Raw genomic sequence first — 16,317 nt, forward strand, 5'->3', positions numbered from 1 at the left:
TATCACTTTTATCACTTTAGCGGTCGATAAGTATAGAATAGACCCAGACTAAATAAAAATAGTTACCTTCGATCCGCATGGAACGCAGTGTCGTGACCGAGATTGGTATTCAGGATCCGAAGAATTGTGACATATGCATATGCATGAGTCATTGCCGTAATTTTCATTAATGGGCGGTATATTCAGCACCTCGTGGTCCAACTCCTCCGACAGAGGATCCTCCGCATAGTCCTTCGCCATCCTCTCAACGTCCAGCACTTCATAGCTGTTATTTGCATAGCTGAAAGAGACATACGAATATGTACGTGAAGCCAGATAAGACTAGAAATTAAATGTATGAGCGCCAACTTACAGACCTACAAACTTATCTGAAGAATGGGATGGGGGAGCCACTGTCGAAAACTACCCAATCAAGACTCGTAACTGGACAAAATCAGACATTCAAATGAAATTTTCAAAACGGCATCCTATGGTAGTTTGTAGTTCCATTTTTGGCCATTTTACAGATAAGTTTGTAGGTCTGTACATTTGTTGTCGATTTTTTTAAACCTTACTTCTATAAAATAATGATATGCCCTCACATTTTTATAAAAATATGCGTTTAATTAAAGGAAATGCTGCTTTGTCAAAGATTTTTGATAGTCTAATTGAGATTGGTTTTTCCTGCGACATAACTAGGGACTGCGATACCGGTATTCAATTATTTATCGATACCGGTTTCAAAAATCCAAAAAACTGGTATTTTCGGTATGAAGATTACACGTTTATGTTTTTCGAAAATGAATTTACAATTGGATTTAAGTGTATGCACCATTTTTTTCATCAATAATCCTACTGAAATATGATGCATCCATTTATCCATAAAGATAATAAATAATTTCAGTAAGTTGTTTCAAAAAACTCTCTCCTCAAAAATTTCAAATGTAAGTTAGAATAGTTCTGCATTCAGCTGACGAATTGTACGTATTACATTTCACCGTAGCACAGTTCGCCGTGAGCTTTCTTATCGAATACATCGGGTCATCTTTATAGCACCGAAATGAAAAAATTACGCATTGTTCGTGGAGCATTGCAGACAATAATGTACCTAACCTAACCTAACAAATAATCCCGTATATCAGTTATTTTCAAAATTTGCTTGCTGCTGGCTTTCTGTAAACTGACAAGAACTGTGTTTTATTTAGACATGAATTTTATCACAGTACTATACGACCCAAAGAGGTTGGACGGTCTTTAATATACGACCATATATTTCCGATACATTTCTCGGTGAAGTGTGATACGGCGAACTGCATACGTACAAATTTCCAGACACGAACCAATTGGGTTAACCCGATCGCCGCGGATGGGACATATGTTGTTTTCTACATAAGCTCTGATACTGGGCGGATGTCGCAACTGTTGATATCGAAAATTGAAATGTCGGTAAAGTAGGAAATACTTCACGCATAGTATTGATTTTTGTATTGAAAGATGCTCTGATTCGTATTCGTACCGCCATATCAATAACTTTGTCAAAAATATGTTGTTTTAATTTCATAAACATCGATCTTTCGAACCCCCTCGATCTATTGAGATTTGCCGGTACGATTGCATCAGTTCAAATCTACGCGGTATTTTTCGCGGCTGCGCAGTAGGTATACAAAATATATTTCATTCGAGTTGAGTGTGCGCCGAGTATTTACCGTGTAAAGTTGAATTCACCGCGATTTTTACATCATGTGCGGGAATACGAAAAAGACAACCAAAAAACGAAAAGAAATTTGTCGTAATATTTCTAAAAATGTACTTGAACTTGTGTTCTGGATTATGTCATTTATTACTCATGTGTCTCCCCAATTGTTTCAAAGTCATAAATCAAGCTCATTATTGAAAGTCGTAAATATTTAGTAAAGATGCGTCCACACGGAATGAAAAAATATATATTATTATATTTTAGAGGATTGCAAGTTTTACCAATAAATTACGAATTACTATGAAGGAATATATAAAACGTATAAATTTTTGATAAAAAAAACACACGGGTAGGTATACAATATAATATAAAATATAAATCATGGAATATTGACTTTTCAACTATATTACATAATATTATCTTCGCGTACAATTTAATGCTTGTAAATTTTTAAAACCTTACCCAAAAAAAAGTTTTTGTAGCACTTGGAAAAATTTACGCAATTTGAAAAATAAATATTGTTTTTTTTACAAAACATAAAATGACAATCACTAACATAACACAATGCTCAATAAAACTGAAAAGTAATCTACAAAATCCAAGTTTCACTAAAAAAAAAATAACAAAAAAAATATTATAATATTTTCAACCAGTGTGGACTCACCTTTAACGCTTAAATTAGAATGGCCCATAAAACATGTAAAACGCTGACACAATCTATGCCACGAAATAAAACTGGGGACTACCATCCAATTTTAATGGATTTGTCATCAATAAAACTTACACTAATTAACAATAATTCATAAGTCACCAATAAAAGCTATTATTTTCAATAATTTTTATGGCATTTTTAAGTGTTTTAACACGAGTAAAATAAAATTAGTCAGTGATTAATTGTCTTCATCGGCGCACTTGTTTTGAAGTCGAGTGTTATGTCGTCGAAAATGGCGACAGAGTTTATCGGAACAAAGCAATACGGTAGTTTTGTTAAAGTAAACACAGCTAAATTGAACACTCCATTATGTGTTTTAGTGTGGCACTTTGATCCTTATGTATCTAGGTATGATAGCTGTTGCAGCCACAAGTTTTAACTGCCGTATTTATTATAATACAGCGAAGAATAACATTTCGAAAAACCGACCGCGGACAGTATTTCTTTTGTATGGAAACTTTACGCGCCGATCGGGTTAAACACCGTTGAATCTAAATATACATTTGAAAGATATTTTATTGATTTATTTGATTTTATTTGATTTTTTCTCATCCTAGATGAGAGGACACTTACTAACTTCATGCAAGTTTACTTTAGAAATGCAGATTGTCTGCATAGTTTCTCATTTGTAATTAATACCTTTCTGGCGGTTTCTCCCCGGGGAATAATTTCAGGAACTGGTCAACCAAGTATTGGCTGCTCTTCAGGTGCGGTAGTATTGTGGCCTTGACGGTCTCCATGTCGATTTCTCCATTTTTGGAATTATTGACATCCTCCACGAGCTTCTCAAGACACGATAAAACCTTTCGGAGCTGCGTTGGTTTCCTTACAAAGTAAATCTACAAAGAAAGAAGCAAAACAAATTATTGTCCATCTATTGATATGTATTTAAATATTCAATTCAATGACATTGTATCGATGTCGAATGATATTGAAGATTCCATTGCATTTAACATAAACATATGTGATTTGAAATGTTTGGCCACATTTATATTTTCGTAAGGCTCAATCCGTAATCCCCTGCAGATACCAATGTACAATGCGATCTCGCGTCAAGTTTCTCATTATATGGTATTTCAAATAAAGATCTAATTGCAGTTTCTTATCATAATTTTCGTGTTTGGATGCTACCTTTTTCAACTGCAAGCGTAGAAGTTATAGCTGTGTTCTTGTAATTTACTATTATATTTCTGATCGAACAAATGAATTACAAGGTAGTCTTTGACTTTGTACATAATTTGTTCCTGAAAATGTGTACTAATGTTGAATGTATGAAAGTAGAGCAATGTAAAAAAACATAAAGATGTGTATTTTAAAATATTTATTTATCGGAGGAGGGTACAGTTTTTTGCATTACCGATAAAATCTAATTTTTAAGTTATGTACGAAGTCGACAACAGCCTGTATTAGATACAGAGCTATTTAGCTGGAAATTTTGTGCATATTGACAATATCATGCAATGATCCACGCTGGAGCAATGTGATACAAAAAAAATCAGATCGCCCAATCATTGTCTTTAGTTAATAACGGCACAATTACTGTTTTTAAAGTTAGTATAAATGCTCTATAGAATCTAAAAAATGAATGAGGCTCTCAATTATAATTATATTACATATATTATAGTAATGACGATTCTAACCGATACCAACAAAGTTAACTTGTAATGAATTAATTTTTGCTGCCTAGTAGGCTGTAGGTATATAATTATGCTCCTGCCACTTGGGTTAAACTAACAGGACGTGGCCGCCATTTGCATGTTTTACGCGCACAGATGTACGCAGGTTGTGCGTTCTTAATCGGCCGATAATACCTTCAACGCAGTTTGAGACTGCATGCATACAGCTGTTAGTAGGTAAAAAAAAATATACAATAACCACTTTCGTTTTGTCAATATTTAGCCAAACATTTGTTAACTTCTTCAACAAAAATCTGAGATGTTTGCTATACAGAATGTGACGTTTAAATGTTGCGATTTTTTGTATTTAAAGGTAGTTCAGTGTTTATTACCTGCAATCTCTCAATGAATTCCACCATGCTGATCAAAAGGAAGTGGTCCATAAACCGACCGATCTCAGTCGCCTGGCCCGCAGTCAGGAAGGCGAGGAACTCCTCGGTGAGGTCAGCGTGCTTTTCGCCGAACAGGTTCTTCAGCGTGTAGTATAAATCACACGGCGTCTGCTTCTGAGGATCGAATGAGTCCAGGGTCTTTTGGAACGTGATGAACTGGTCGCTATCCGTCGTGCATCCATTCAATTCCTGTTCCCCGTTTAATCTTGTTTGGACTCTTTCAAAGTATGCCGTCGCAAACACTATAATTGCATAAAAATAAATCTTGTGTTTAATGATTATTTATGTAACGTCACGTTATTTTCTGATATTTTAAAATGGCCATCAATTATATAAAGGATATCTCATAACCTCGTGTGCAATGAAATACATTGCGCAACAACTAAGTAACGACACCGTCTACATATGTAGTGACAAATGACGGCGTGAAAAGGCACCTTCATTCAAAAATATGCACGAGGTAGACCGGGATTAATTACTAGTGAATGAATTTTTTATATATTTTTAATTCAATGAAAACAAATAAGCATGACTGAAAAAGTGTGCACTGTTTCTGTTGGATCGCCCATAGCCTACCAAAACTATTATGGCTTAGTTTAATTGAATTTTAAAAATTAACCAACACCATCTGCAATTTGTAGTCTAAGTTCAATGAAAACAGATACATATGACTGACAAAGTTAAGTGTGCACTATTTATGTCGGATGTTAACAGTCTACGTCCACCCTTCGCCACTATTATGTAGTAATCAAATTATAACAAAAAAATTTCACATAAAAGGGCTGAATCATTGAAGGATTTTGTTCAACGTCTTTAATTAGGCTTGATTTGGATAATATAATATTGTCTCACTCTAATGCAATCGTATATTATGAAGGTCTTATTAGTTAACATGTTGTAAGTCTATCTAGCCGGCTGTCACATCTAAACTCAACTCGTCTGCCACACAGCCATAAATCAAACCTTCTAGGAATGTCGATACGTTGCATATGAAGACCACGCACATTTACCTAGCAACAGTCGCACATAACCTCTCGAAGCGTATAGATATTTAGATGCGGCGACCGGTGAGTCGGTACAGGAATGACCAGTTCGTAGGTGTGTGTATGCGATTTGTTGATTGCAGCACTAGATGTTTTTTTCCAAGTAAAATGTCATATTTGACCAATCTGCGGAGCTACATTTGGCAACGTGTGTTTTGTGAATAACGATGACGTCCCATCGACGTATTTGACACGTTGCAGTTTTGATGTACGATCCGGCTTAGGTATCGTGTACTCACATGTATCCCTTAAATTGTCTGCGTCTCGATCGGTGGCAAACATAGCTTTGTTGGCATCGAGCTCCTTTTGCTTTTTCGATGTCGGTCTGTGTCGCGAAGTATTACTTGTCACTGCGGCTTTGTTAGCATTCCGAGCTTGGACAGGAGGTTGATCAACTCGTGACTGGAAAATAAAACAAAACATGCAAACAGGGTTGTAGAAATGTTCCATTATAAGAGTCGTCACAATCTGGGGTGGAGTTTGGCTGCCTAGTGTCTTAATAAATGTAAGGAATGACTGTTGGCCGTTCACTCTAACCATTGCGTTCGTGAATCACATCTGACAAAACAGGCATACAGTAAAACCTTGTTAATACGAATTCCACGGGACCGAAAATCGAAAAAAAATTCGAATTACGAATTATGAAATGTATGGGGGGAAAATATAAACATTTTTGATTTTCATTAATATCGTTTACGATCAGCGCTGTGCCTACCAAATTTCCGGTACTGTGTGTGTTAATGGGTCATAAAATGTCAGGATTATTTTTATTACCTTCTTAAAATAAGTATTTTATGATGTTTTAAGAAAAGTCTGTCACAATTTTCAATGACTAGCTCATGAAATTGTGTACTTTATTATAATTTATTGAATATTTTTATATGCCAGGACACTGAGATAACTTTGAATTACGAATTTCGAATTAAAGGCATGGTTTATATGAAAATAATGTTCAAGTGACTTTTTTTTCGTGAAAATTTCGAATTACGGCGAATCTCGAATTATCCGTGTTCTTATTAACGAGGTTTTACTAAAGAACATGTGAATTTATTTCAGCTGCACGATTCGAGCGGGCAATCAACAGTTTTAGAGGGGGACAAGTCCTGGATAGGTAAATGGATATAGGGTATAATGTTTCACTAGTTCTTATCCACCTTGACGAGTCTAATAACAAAAACCGACAATTTAACATTAGTGATGAATTAGATGAGCTGTTTTAACGTTAGTTTTTGTTTTCTATCATATTTTATTTTCAAACTAGAATAACATGCATTAATATATTAGATAATTAACCCTATTTTATTTCTATATAAAGTGTAGTATTGCACTAAAACAATTTTACTCCTTTGATGTCATACAAATTTATCTGAAACATTATAGTAAAATAAATTTCTACAAAAATAGTGCAGCTTTGTCCAGAAACATCAACTACTGATTCTCCATATTTTGTAAAATTCATAAGTCAAAACTGACATTTTGTCAAATAGTGTACCCTTGTACTGAGGTAGCGATATATTTGCTAGATTTTAACTGTATGTGCAGTGACGTCCCGTGGGGGTAGGCAGATTGAGCGTCGCTTGGGGGCGGCAGTTATTCGAAGGGCGGCAAATCGAGAAGAATCATTAGGTATATATAGAAATAGGTAACTAACTTAGTAATTACGGAAATATCTCTCCATTAAAAAATACAGCTCACTGGTTGGAAACAAAATGTATTAATTGACATGGACTGTTTAACCGGAGTGTATTTTTGTCGGGTTTGCGATGTCTAGTTTACTTCCGTTGTCTTTGGACGTCACATCCTTGATGACAAGCAATGACATGTGCAAATTTGAGAATTATATTTGAATTATAGGTAGGTACATACTCGTACTTATACTCGAACAACATCTTCTTGGCTACGAGTTAAAACTGCGAACTACAAGCTCCTCCCATTTTTAACCGCAGTTCCATTATAAACTAACAAGCTTGCCTAAATCTTCTTGTTGGAGAGTACCTAATTAATTTATCCAAATATTTTTGCCAGTCACTCGAGAGTTTTGAAAGTTGTCAGGTGTATATTGAATTGTATCTGAAAACCGTGGACTCGCGATATTGTCTTTTGAAGTCATTTAAATTAGACCCATATATTTTGTTAGTATTGTATCCATACAACACATTTCTTAGATATTGGAGTCATGGAAGGATGATAAAAAATATTGTATAAAAAAATGGGGTGGCATTTTAGCGCTGCCTAGGGGCGGCGTTTTGTCTAGAGACGTCACTGTATATGTGTGACGGTTATTGTTATTAGACACCACATAATATCTTAGTGGAAATGGTGAATTATCTCATTTAAGTCACGGGTTGAGGCACAGGACAGATTTATAAATAGAATTCCGATAGGCTATTCCCATAGAGGTATTAAATAAAAAGAGGGGCAAGGAATCGGCGTTCTCATACAAGTGAATGAAGCAGACCAACAATAGCCGACAACTTACAAGAAATAGCGACGCGATAAAAAAAAGTGCAGGGCATCACAGAGGATTTACTTTGGTCATTATAACGTACCCATATAATATAATGTTAACGTGGAAATTTTGCTGCAAATTGATTACCACCCTGCCTCACCATACTTGCCTACTTCACCATACTTTCATATAACCTGCCGCCCCTAGGCTATTCCCCAATACACATTTTGATTTTGAATGTGTGAGTGTCCGACGAAAACGAACCACACATAGACGTGCTATAGTGTATGTTGCAACTTTCAAATACACCAATATTTAATATCGAAAGACAAGCGTATTCTTTACACGTGTTTAAGTTTATCCCATATTCTTCCACACTCGAGATCGGTTGCCTGTTACTCCACACCTGTTCGATATTTCAGTTCCCATAATTTCTGAGTTTGAATTCCATGTTTAGCAAATTTACATTTTGTATTTGAAGCCAGAGCAGTGCCTCACTAGGTTGAGTGGATGCTAAAAATTAATGATAAATATTTTTTTAACAATGTTCAATCCTAAGACGATCATATCGAGGGTTAAGAAACAACACCTCATAAGGGCTTCCGCTCACGAAAATACACAAAAAAGATTCCATCCTGTATCTAACTAATGTATTTCAATGGCGGCTCGCTCACGGCAAGACTGGAATCTCTGTTTCAAAACGTTCGCTACTAAACTGAAGAGACGCAGCATGCTAGTCTCCCAGTCTCTCAGTTACCAGTTCCCCAAAAAACAGTAGTGCCAATATCAGTAAATTAGATTAAAAATCATATTTTCTTACTGAACTGAACAAGCATTAACAAGTCAATACGTCAAAAGTTAAATATGGGCGAATCGATTTTTGATTTAAAATTTATGGCAGAAGTTGAGAAATACCCCATGCCTATATAATTACAGGCTGCCAGAATATTCCCATAAAGATATTATGGAAAAAGTTTGGAATGAAGTAAGTAGGTCCAGTTTGACAGTTTGAGGTTATGTGGTTATTATTTCAGCGGGTTTCAGTAGCGCCGTGTGCGAAGCATCAGTCATTGGCCAGTATAAGAGTTCCATCAGCAACCAGTTCGTCGGATTTTAGTTTCTTCATGAGCTAAAGGCCTAAAGTTTCGGCATCTATGATGAAAGGTGAAAATTCTTAAAAAAAATATTTTAGCTCCTAAAAACGTTTGAAACGATATTTCAATTTTACTATCCGAACTATTCAACTAATAATAACTCGTAAATGAATCATTTTGTTTACCGCCAACCACCTGTTACTATGTAAGTAATCCTCATACACTACATTCACTATAGATGACAAAAACATTGATTTGTAATATCAAATACATAGTGTACAAGCGAGTTTTTTCCCTCTCCTGTAAATTTGTTATTTTGTCACTTACGAGGTGTTGTTTATTAAACCTCGATACGGGCCTCCGTAGAGTGGAGAATACATTAACAGATTTTTGATTTTTTACAAAAAATGAATGTTGGCCACTCTGCTCTGGCTTTGGCTCCAAACACAGATTGAAAAACAACATGTGAATATGCCAGACCCGGGATTCGAATCCGGGACACAGAACATTATCAGTTAACGCAGCAGAACCATTTTTTTTTTATACATCACTTACCTTTTTGGCGGTAGCAGCATGAGTTTGCAAAGAAGACACAGAATCATCTTTGTTTATAGATGTTGGCATATCAGGAGCGCACGGCTGGACTGTTCCATCATTGGAGTCATCATCTGAAAGGACAGGACCCTTGGAAGCGGAGGAGAGATGCGGCATGGAGGGCAACATGGTGTCCAATTGGTCAATCTGAACGGCCAACTTGACCCAAAACTTTTCCAACACGTCTGACTTATATTTCCTATGTCTAGTTATTTTCTTTTTACAAGCTGATATCAAGCATTCAAGTTTCTTAATCACGGTAGTGTCTTTTTTTCTTTTAGTGGGAAACTTTTTTAAAAACTTTCCTTTAACGTCCCTGAGCGCATGGAAAGTCTTGCGTTTATCTGGCGTGTAATAATTTAGTCTAGTTCTTCTCCCTTTTGATTTACCGGAATTACATGGTAAATTTGTATCATCGGAAGCATCTGCTCGTTTTGTGAAAAACTTCGTCAGAAGCGTTTGACCTTTGGCAACAGGGTCTTCTATTGTGCTGTCACTACACTGGCAATTGTTTAGCAGGAAACGCTGAAGGCAACTCCCTTTGTCATGTTGGTAGAGTTGAATTCTCGAACCATCAGTCAGCAATATGTCAGGGTTTTTATTTCCATTTGTCAAACATTTTCCATGTGAGTTTTTATTCGGTATTTTTTTATTATTCGGCGTGCGTGTAGATTTTTGACTGGAAAAATTGTCATCCGTTTCCTGTTCGATGTTTGGATTAACCTCTGCTTCGACCACTGTCGAAACGGTTGAATCGCCGTTTTCGACAGCCTTCGGGAGCTCGCGAATTACTTGCAAAAAGCCGTTTTGATCGCAGAGAACATCGAAATACTTGTTTCTGTCGACGATAAAATCCTTGAGGGGTCCGATGGAACCCGCGGCCTTTCGATAACTTGCCTGAAATGACAATAAATGTAAACAAATGCGAAAATAACAGCACGACTACGACATTATTTTCAGCAAAAAGGATGCAGTCAATCACCCAATATTGCAGTAAACAAATTATATCACAAGAATACGAGTTTATTATAAAATGCGATTACCGGGTTGTAAAATACTGATGCATTTACAATAGTACATCAAAATGATAACATGTTGCGAAAAAATTCAGTTCAGAGTTTGACAGTTCATTTCAGTTCAGATTTGTTTGCCACAGTGTTACTAGACTACAAATATATTTTCCCAATTAAAAAAATTCCATGTAACGAAAAAAAAAATCGTTTACCAAAAATAATAAGAATCGCACTTAATATTTTTACTGTATCAAATTTAATTTGAATGTACCTAATCGTAATAGGTTATAAATGAATTAGGAAGATTTTTACAAAACCACAAAAAGGATTTAACCCAAGGACTCACATTTTTTATATTTTTCTTGATTCTATTTCATATGTATGTAGGTATATTCATCAAATAATATATCAAATCCAGATTCGTTTGTTAGTGCAAGAACGTAGTGGTCGCGCGGGGGCGTCTTGCGAAACTCAAACGTATAACCGTGTGTAAAATGTTCGTAGACAATGTGTTTTTTGGCGCATATTACACACGGTTATACGTTTGAGTTTCGCAAGAAGCCGCCGCGCCCGCCAAATGACTACGGACAAGCACTTAGAATTAACTGAAGATTGATAGCAAAGTTGTTTAAATTGATCATCTGCATTTTTTATAATTTATGACTTACCTAATTTAAAGATCATTTTTTATTAGTGTTATTAACATGAATGTCATTTTATTTCGCTAATTGTTTACTAATACATTTACTAATACTAATAAAAGAATAATATTCAATTTGCAGTCCTAAAAAATTTGCTTGGTGGATTTTGCGATCAATTCAAAATGGCGAAATATGGAGGTTACCGACTTTGAAACCAACAGCCTCATACAGTAATACAAAATAGAAACTTTTGAGGCCTTCTTATCAAACATACTAAAGGGGATTATCTAGACATCCTTTGCTGTTGAAATTAACACATTGATCGCCAACTAGTTTTACATAAAATAGTTAAAAAATGATTATTTGTTTCTAAGGTATTATTTGATAGGTTATGAAAGAATATAATGTTTTTTTTTTCATTTTGATGATTTTTTTACGTAAATATAGGTTTTTATGATGTGCCGGCTACAAGTGTCCTTCGCAGCGCCAACAAGTTAATTTATTCTATAGCGCCGGGCCGGCCATTTCGCCGGTAACCTGTCCATATATGTTGACGAGAGCATGGTGCCATTTCGCGGTCGAATTATATTTAGATTTAGATAGTATAAAAAACAGAAAAGGCACAAATACGGAATAAAAGTTTTCAAATTGAGTAGTATAATACCTGGATACACATAACTGGAAATATACGTATACATACCTTATAATCATTTTTGTAATTCTATTTTTTTATTATTTACATATATTTTATAACTTACACTTTTTATAATCTATTTAATTTTTATTTTTATATCAATAAAAACACATTTACAATTTAAAAGGAAAACTTTTTTTTTCATTATGTACATTCTTTACATTAGTGAGCCTATATTTTGTGACTGGGAAGACATATTTTCAGGCCAAGTGGCAGTAATATACAGAAGGGCCATGCCGGTCACCGCGTATCGAAAAATGCACTGCGCGCGTGCCCGCCGGCGCTGTAGAACAACTCTAACAGGTCTTCTTTGCCGGTCACCGGTGACCCCCATGGCCCCCTTAACGTAATCCAATGCCGGTCACCGGTGACCCCCATGGCGATCAACGTGTTAACAGGAAATGTCAGAATAACAATAATTTTAAAAAGTACATTATATGTATAAAGTTCAACGTAGAATATTTACTGTTTTATAATACATGGAAACATAAATGCGGGTACCTAAGTAATCGTTTAAAAAATATGAATGTAAACTAAGATTTTTAAAATACCTAGCTACAATTAAAAAGACATTAATAATATGTGGTACGATAACATTTTACGTCAGATTTATACTATTCCACAAAAATTGGTTTCGATGATCCACATTTTCACTTTCAGCATCTTCAGGCTAAATATATACAGGTACCAGTGGCGAAGGGTGGAGGTAGGCTGTTAAGATCCTCCAATAGTGCAAACTAAACTTTGTCAGTCATACATATTCGTTTTCAATGAAATAAGAAACAATTTCCACATGGTGTTGGTTAGTTTTTAAAATTCAATTAAACTCTGCGAAAACCAAGCCATAATAGTCAAAAAATACTAGTCTATAAAATATATAAAATTATACAATTAAATCATACATAACTTTAGATATTTTATAGTTAGAATAATATTCTTTATCTATCCTGGGTCTGGCAAGTACACATATTGTTTTTCAATTTGTGTGTGTCAGGGTATGGACCTAATAGGTTGAGCAAGTGAAAAACAAAAAATCTGTCAATACAAACCTCCACTCTGTAGAGGCCCATATGATCCAATCAGGATCGGACATGGTCGGAAAAAAAAAATACTTTGGTTTAGGCAGGGCTTAACCCTTTATAAGGCAAAGGCCGAAAACGGTTTATTTATCGACCACCTCATTTATGAGCTATAAGTCATACACTAAATATGGAGATATCAACCTTAGTGCGTCAAGACGTTGTCGAGAACGTTCTCTGGCTATGAAATAAACCATCTAATATGAAGTGTACGTCAATCGCTCGCAAAACACTATTTCGACGATTGGTCGATGTATCAGCCATTGCGCGTTTGCGGTCGCGACTCGACGAATTCGCGAGTGACACTTGACTTTGCAAGTCATTTTATTCCCATTTATATTATGTGTTGTGAAAAAAGGTATGTACATAAGTATTTAATGTGCATTTATTTATCGATTTACATTATATTTTTTACAAATATATTGTGATAGAGTACTTGTTTCATCATTCTATTGCCAAGCGGGAAGTACATAACCTCAATTTTGCAATTCGCACGGCTGACTTCTAGAATTATTTTAAAAATAAAAAAGCGGCTTAGGCAGCTGTGTATAGTTATGTTTTATTGTGAATATAGTATACTATCATAAATATATTTTAGTTTTACTCAAAATATTTGGGATCGGAAAAGTTTTCAAAATATCCGCGAAGAAATGGTGTTTTTTTGTTAGTTGTGACATCAATTGAATGCTAGTACTAAATTACTATCAATATCGCAACTTTCATGGGTTTGTATTGTATTATATTTGACTGTAAAAGTAACAGCATCATCAGTTGGGGTGTATCCACTGCTGGATGAAGGCCTTACGATAATATGTTTTATTTTTGTTTCAGTTCATGAGTAAATCTAAGAAAAAGAGCTGTCGATGTGCTTATTGTAGTATGGCTAGAGAGCCAAAACGCATATCTTATTTTTGTAAGCAATGTAACGTACCGCTTTGCATACTATGTTTTGAAAAGTATTACGTAAATGGGTGTAAAAAAATAAGAAATTAATTGTATTTTTCTTATGATTAAATAAATAATAAATGTACAACCATTATTTATTTGTTTTATTTGAAAAAAATATATCAAAAAATCAAAAAAAAATACACCTGGATGGGCACTGGTTGATAAAAAAACCATCATAAATTATAGTTTTTCCAAATTTCTGATAGATATTTTTTATTTTTATATTGAAATTGTCTTAAGATATTAAATATCTGATGCAAAATGATAGAGATCGGTTTGAAATGAAGAAAAAAAATGCTTTGCCCTATAAAGGGTTAATAAAATTTAAAAATAAACCAACAATATGTGTAATATGTATTCTTAATCAAACGAAAACAAATAAGTATGAATGAATAAGTGTACACAATTTTGTTGTATCGTCCAAAATATACCAAAACTATATTTTTAAAAACTAAACAATACCAACTGTAAATTGGAGCCTCAAGGTGCCGAAAGGCCTGGTTCAACGAAACCAATATTTATGAGAAAAACAATTTTTTTATAAGTAAATTCAACTTCCTTAAAATACATCTATAATGGTTTGATTAGGTAGGGTTAAATTGAATTTTAAAAACTAACAAACAAGATATGCAATTTGCATTCTTAGTTTAATGAAATAAAATAAGTATGCCTGACAACGTTTAGCGTGGACTATTTATGTCGGATATTGCTTCGCCACTGCTATCACCCACCTTCTTACTCAGAGCAAGGTAATTAATAAAAAAATCATACCTCGTTTCTAGTTGCTCGTGGGTAAAGAATATTCCTCCATAAATAAGGAAGTAAATCTTTATGATGATCTCTAGGTGTACAGTTTGGACCGAATGATAGGATTCGATGCTTAGTCGGCGGCGGTTTAAGATGTTTAAAATAATACTGAAAGAACAAAATAATCTTACTTTGGTAAATAATATTCCAATGGTAATATGTAATAACAATGTAAATAATGATGTGTAGGCAGCATGGCCCCCACATCCTGGAGCGGGCCCCCAGGCCAGAATCTTTGAAGGGCCCCCCTACCTATCACTAAGGTTAAAGGCAGTCTAACGTTCTACAGTGGTGTTCGAGGTCAATAAAAATTGAGTGTATTTTTAGCGATTTTTAACACATCGAATTATGTAGTTGTCGAGTATCAACACATAATAACCAAAACTTGCATCGCACAACCATATATTAGGTAAATAGTTAAATAGTAATAACCTCAAAGTAAAATAGCGTCGCAGGCGATTCTTTTTACTATTAGAGCATATTTAAGATGTGTGTTTATCTCAATTATGTGGTCGACCTGCCACGCCGGGCTCCTAGGGAAGAGCCCTGTCAGCCCCCCCCCCCTTGTGGGGACCATGGTAGGCAGTGTCATCTATATATATCTAACGGAAGACAAACATTATTTAAACTCTCTTCTGTAAAGTAAAGGATTTTACGCTACAGCAGGCCATTAGGCCCAATGTTAGTAGTGTAGTGGAATATTCGTGTATTTAGTAGTAGAAGAGAAACAATGACAAACATCTAGGCTTTGTGAAAATCACAATATAAACATGTGACTTCACTGAGAATCGATTTCGGGGTACCCGGATGAAAGGCCAGCGCTTTACGTACTAGACTACGGACGTAGGGTGTGTATACAGTCGAACTTGGTTATCACAATCACGGAAATAGCGAGATCTCAGATGTAATGAGGAAACATTCGTTGACATTTTAGTTTATGATTTTCTCCATACATTTATTCACTTTTATAACGAGCTACTTCTCGGGTATACCGAGCAAAACTGTTAATGTGTCGATCGTTTAAAAACAACAATTTTGACCCTAAGCAATAAAATCCGACCAGGCAGTTAACTAAGCCGATGCCGCCGGGATCGGATTACGTTTATGACACTAGTTAAGTGTCTACGTACCTAATTGGTGTTTTTGCTGACAACATTGAAAAAGTATCCACGCATAAGGTTGAAATTGGATGTAAAAAATCCAAGCTTTGTGAAGTCAGTAAGTACCCACCAGCGTCGGTGGCTCAGCACTTCATTCAAACTTTATGAATTTATGATTTATGAAAGTTTATGAATGCCAGTTTGTTTCGGGAATTTTTACGATGGTTTTCAGATTTTTTATGTTCTATGCTTAATTAGAATGTGGCACGAAAAATGTTATATAACGAGTAATGCTTATAACGAGCAAATTCAGTCGGTCCCATTTCCTCGTAATAACCAAGTTCGACTGAATGTAGTGTACTTTATGTAGGGTGTATCATTATGAGATGATTAATTTTCA

At 35.1% G+C, this 16,317-nt stretch overlaps 1 protein-coding gene across 1 annotated transcript in view; it reads right to left on the reverse strand.

Annotated features, from left to right (window-relative positions):
* The window catches only part of mute (gon-4 like protein muscle wasted), a 45,815-nt gene that overhangs the window by 3,971 nt on the left and 25,527 nt on the right, over positions 1-16,317 (reverse strand). Inside the window, exons 14-19 of the mRNA XM_085944016.1 lie at positions 14,782-14,925; positions 9,597-10,532; positions 5,738-5,900; positions 4,396-4,697; positions 3,027-3,226; positions 67-280 (exon numbers count right to left, since the gene is read on the reverse strand). Of these exons, the coding sequence (XP_085800142.1) occupies positions 67-280; positions 3,027-3,226; positions 4,396-4,697; positions 5,738-5,900; positions 9,597-10,532; positions 14,782-14,925 (1,959 nt within the window). The remainder of the gene's footprint in view (positions 1-66; positions 281-3,026; positions 3,227-4,395; positions 4,698-5,737; positions 5,901-9,596; positions 10,533-14,781; positions 14,926-16,317) is intronic.

Source organism: Rhyacophila brunnea, unplaced genomic scaffold, assembly GCF_057557595.1.
Source record: "Rhyacophila brunnea isolate RB1 unplaced genomic scaffold, BYU_Rbru_1.0 scaffold_16, whole genome shotgun sequence".
In the NCBI taxonomy this organism is placed as follows: Eukaryota; Metazoa; Arthropoda; class Insecta; order Trichoptera; family Rhyacophilidae; genus Rhyacophila; species Rhyacophila brunnea.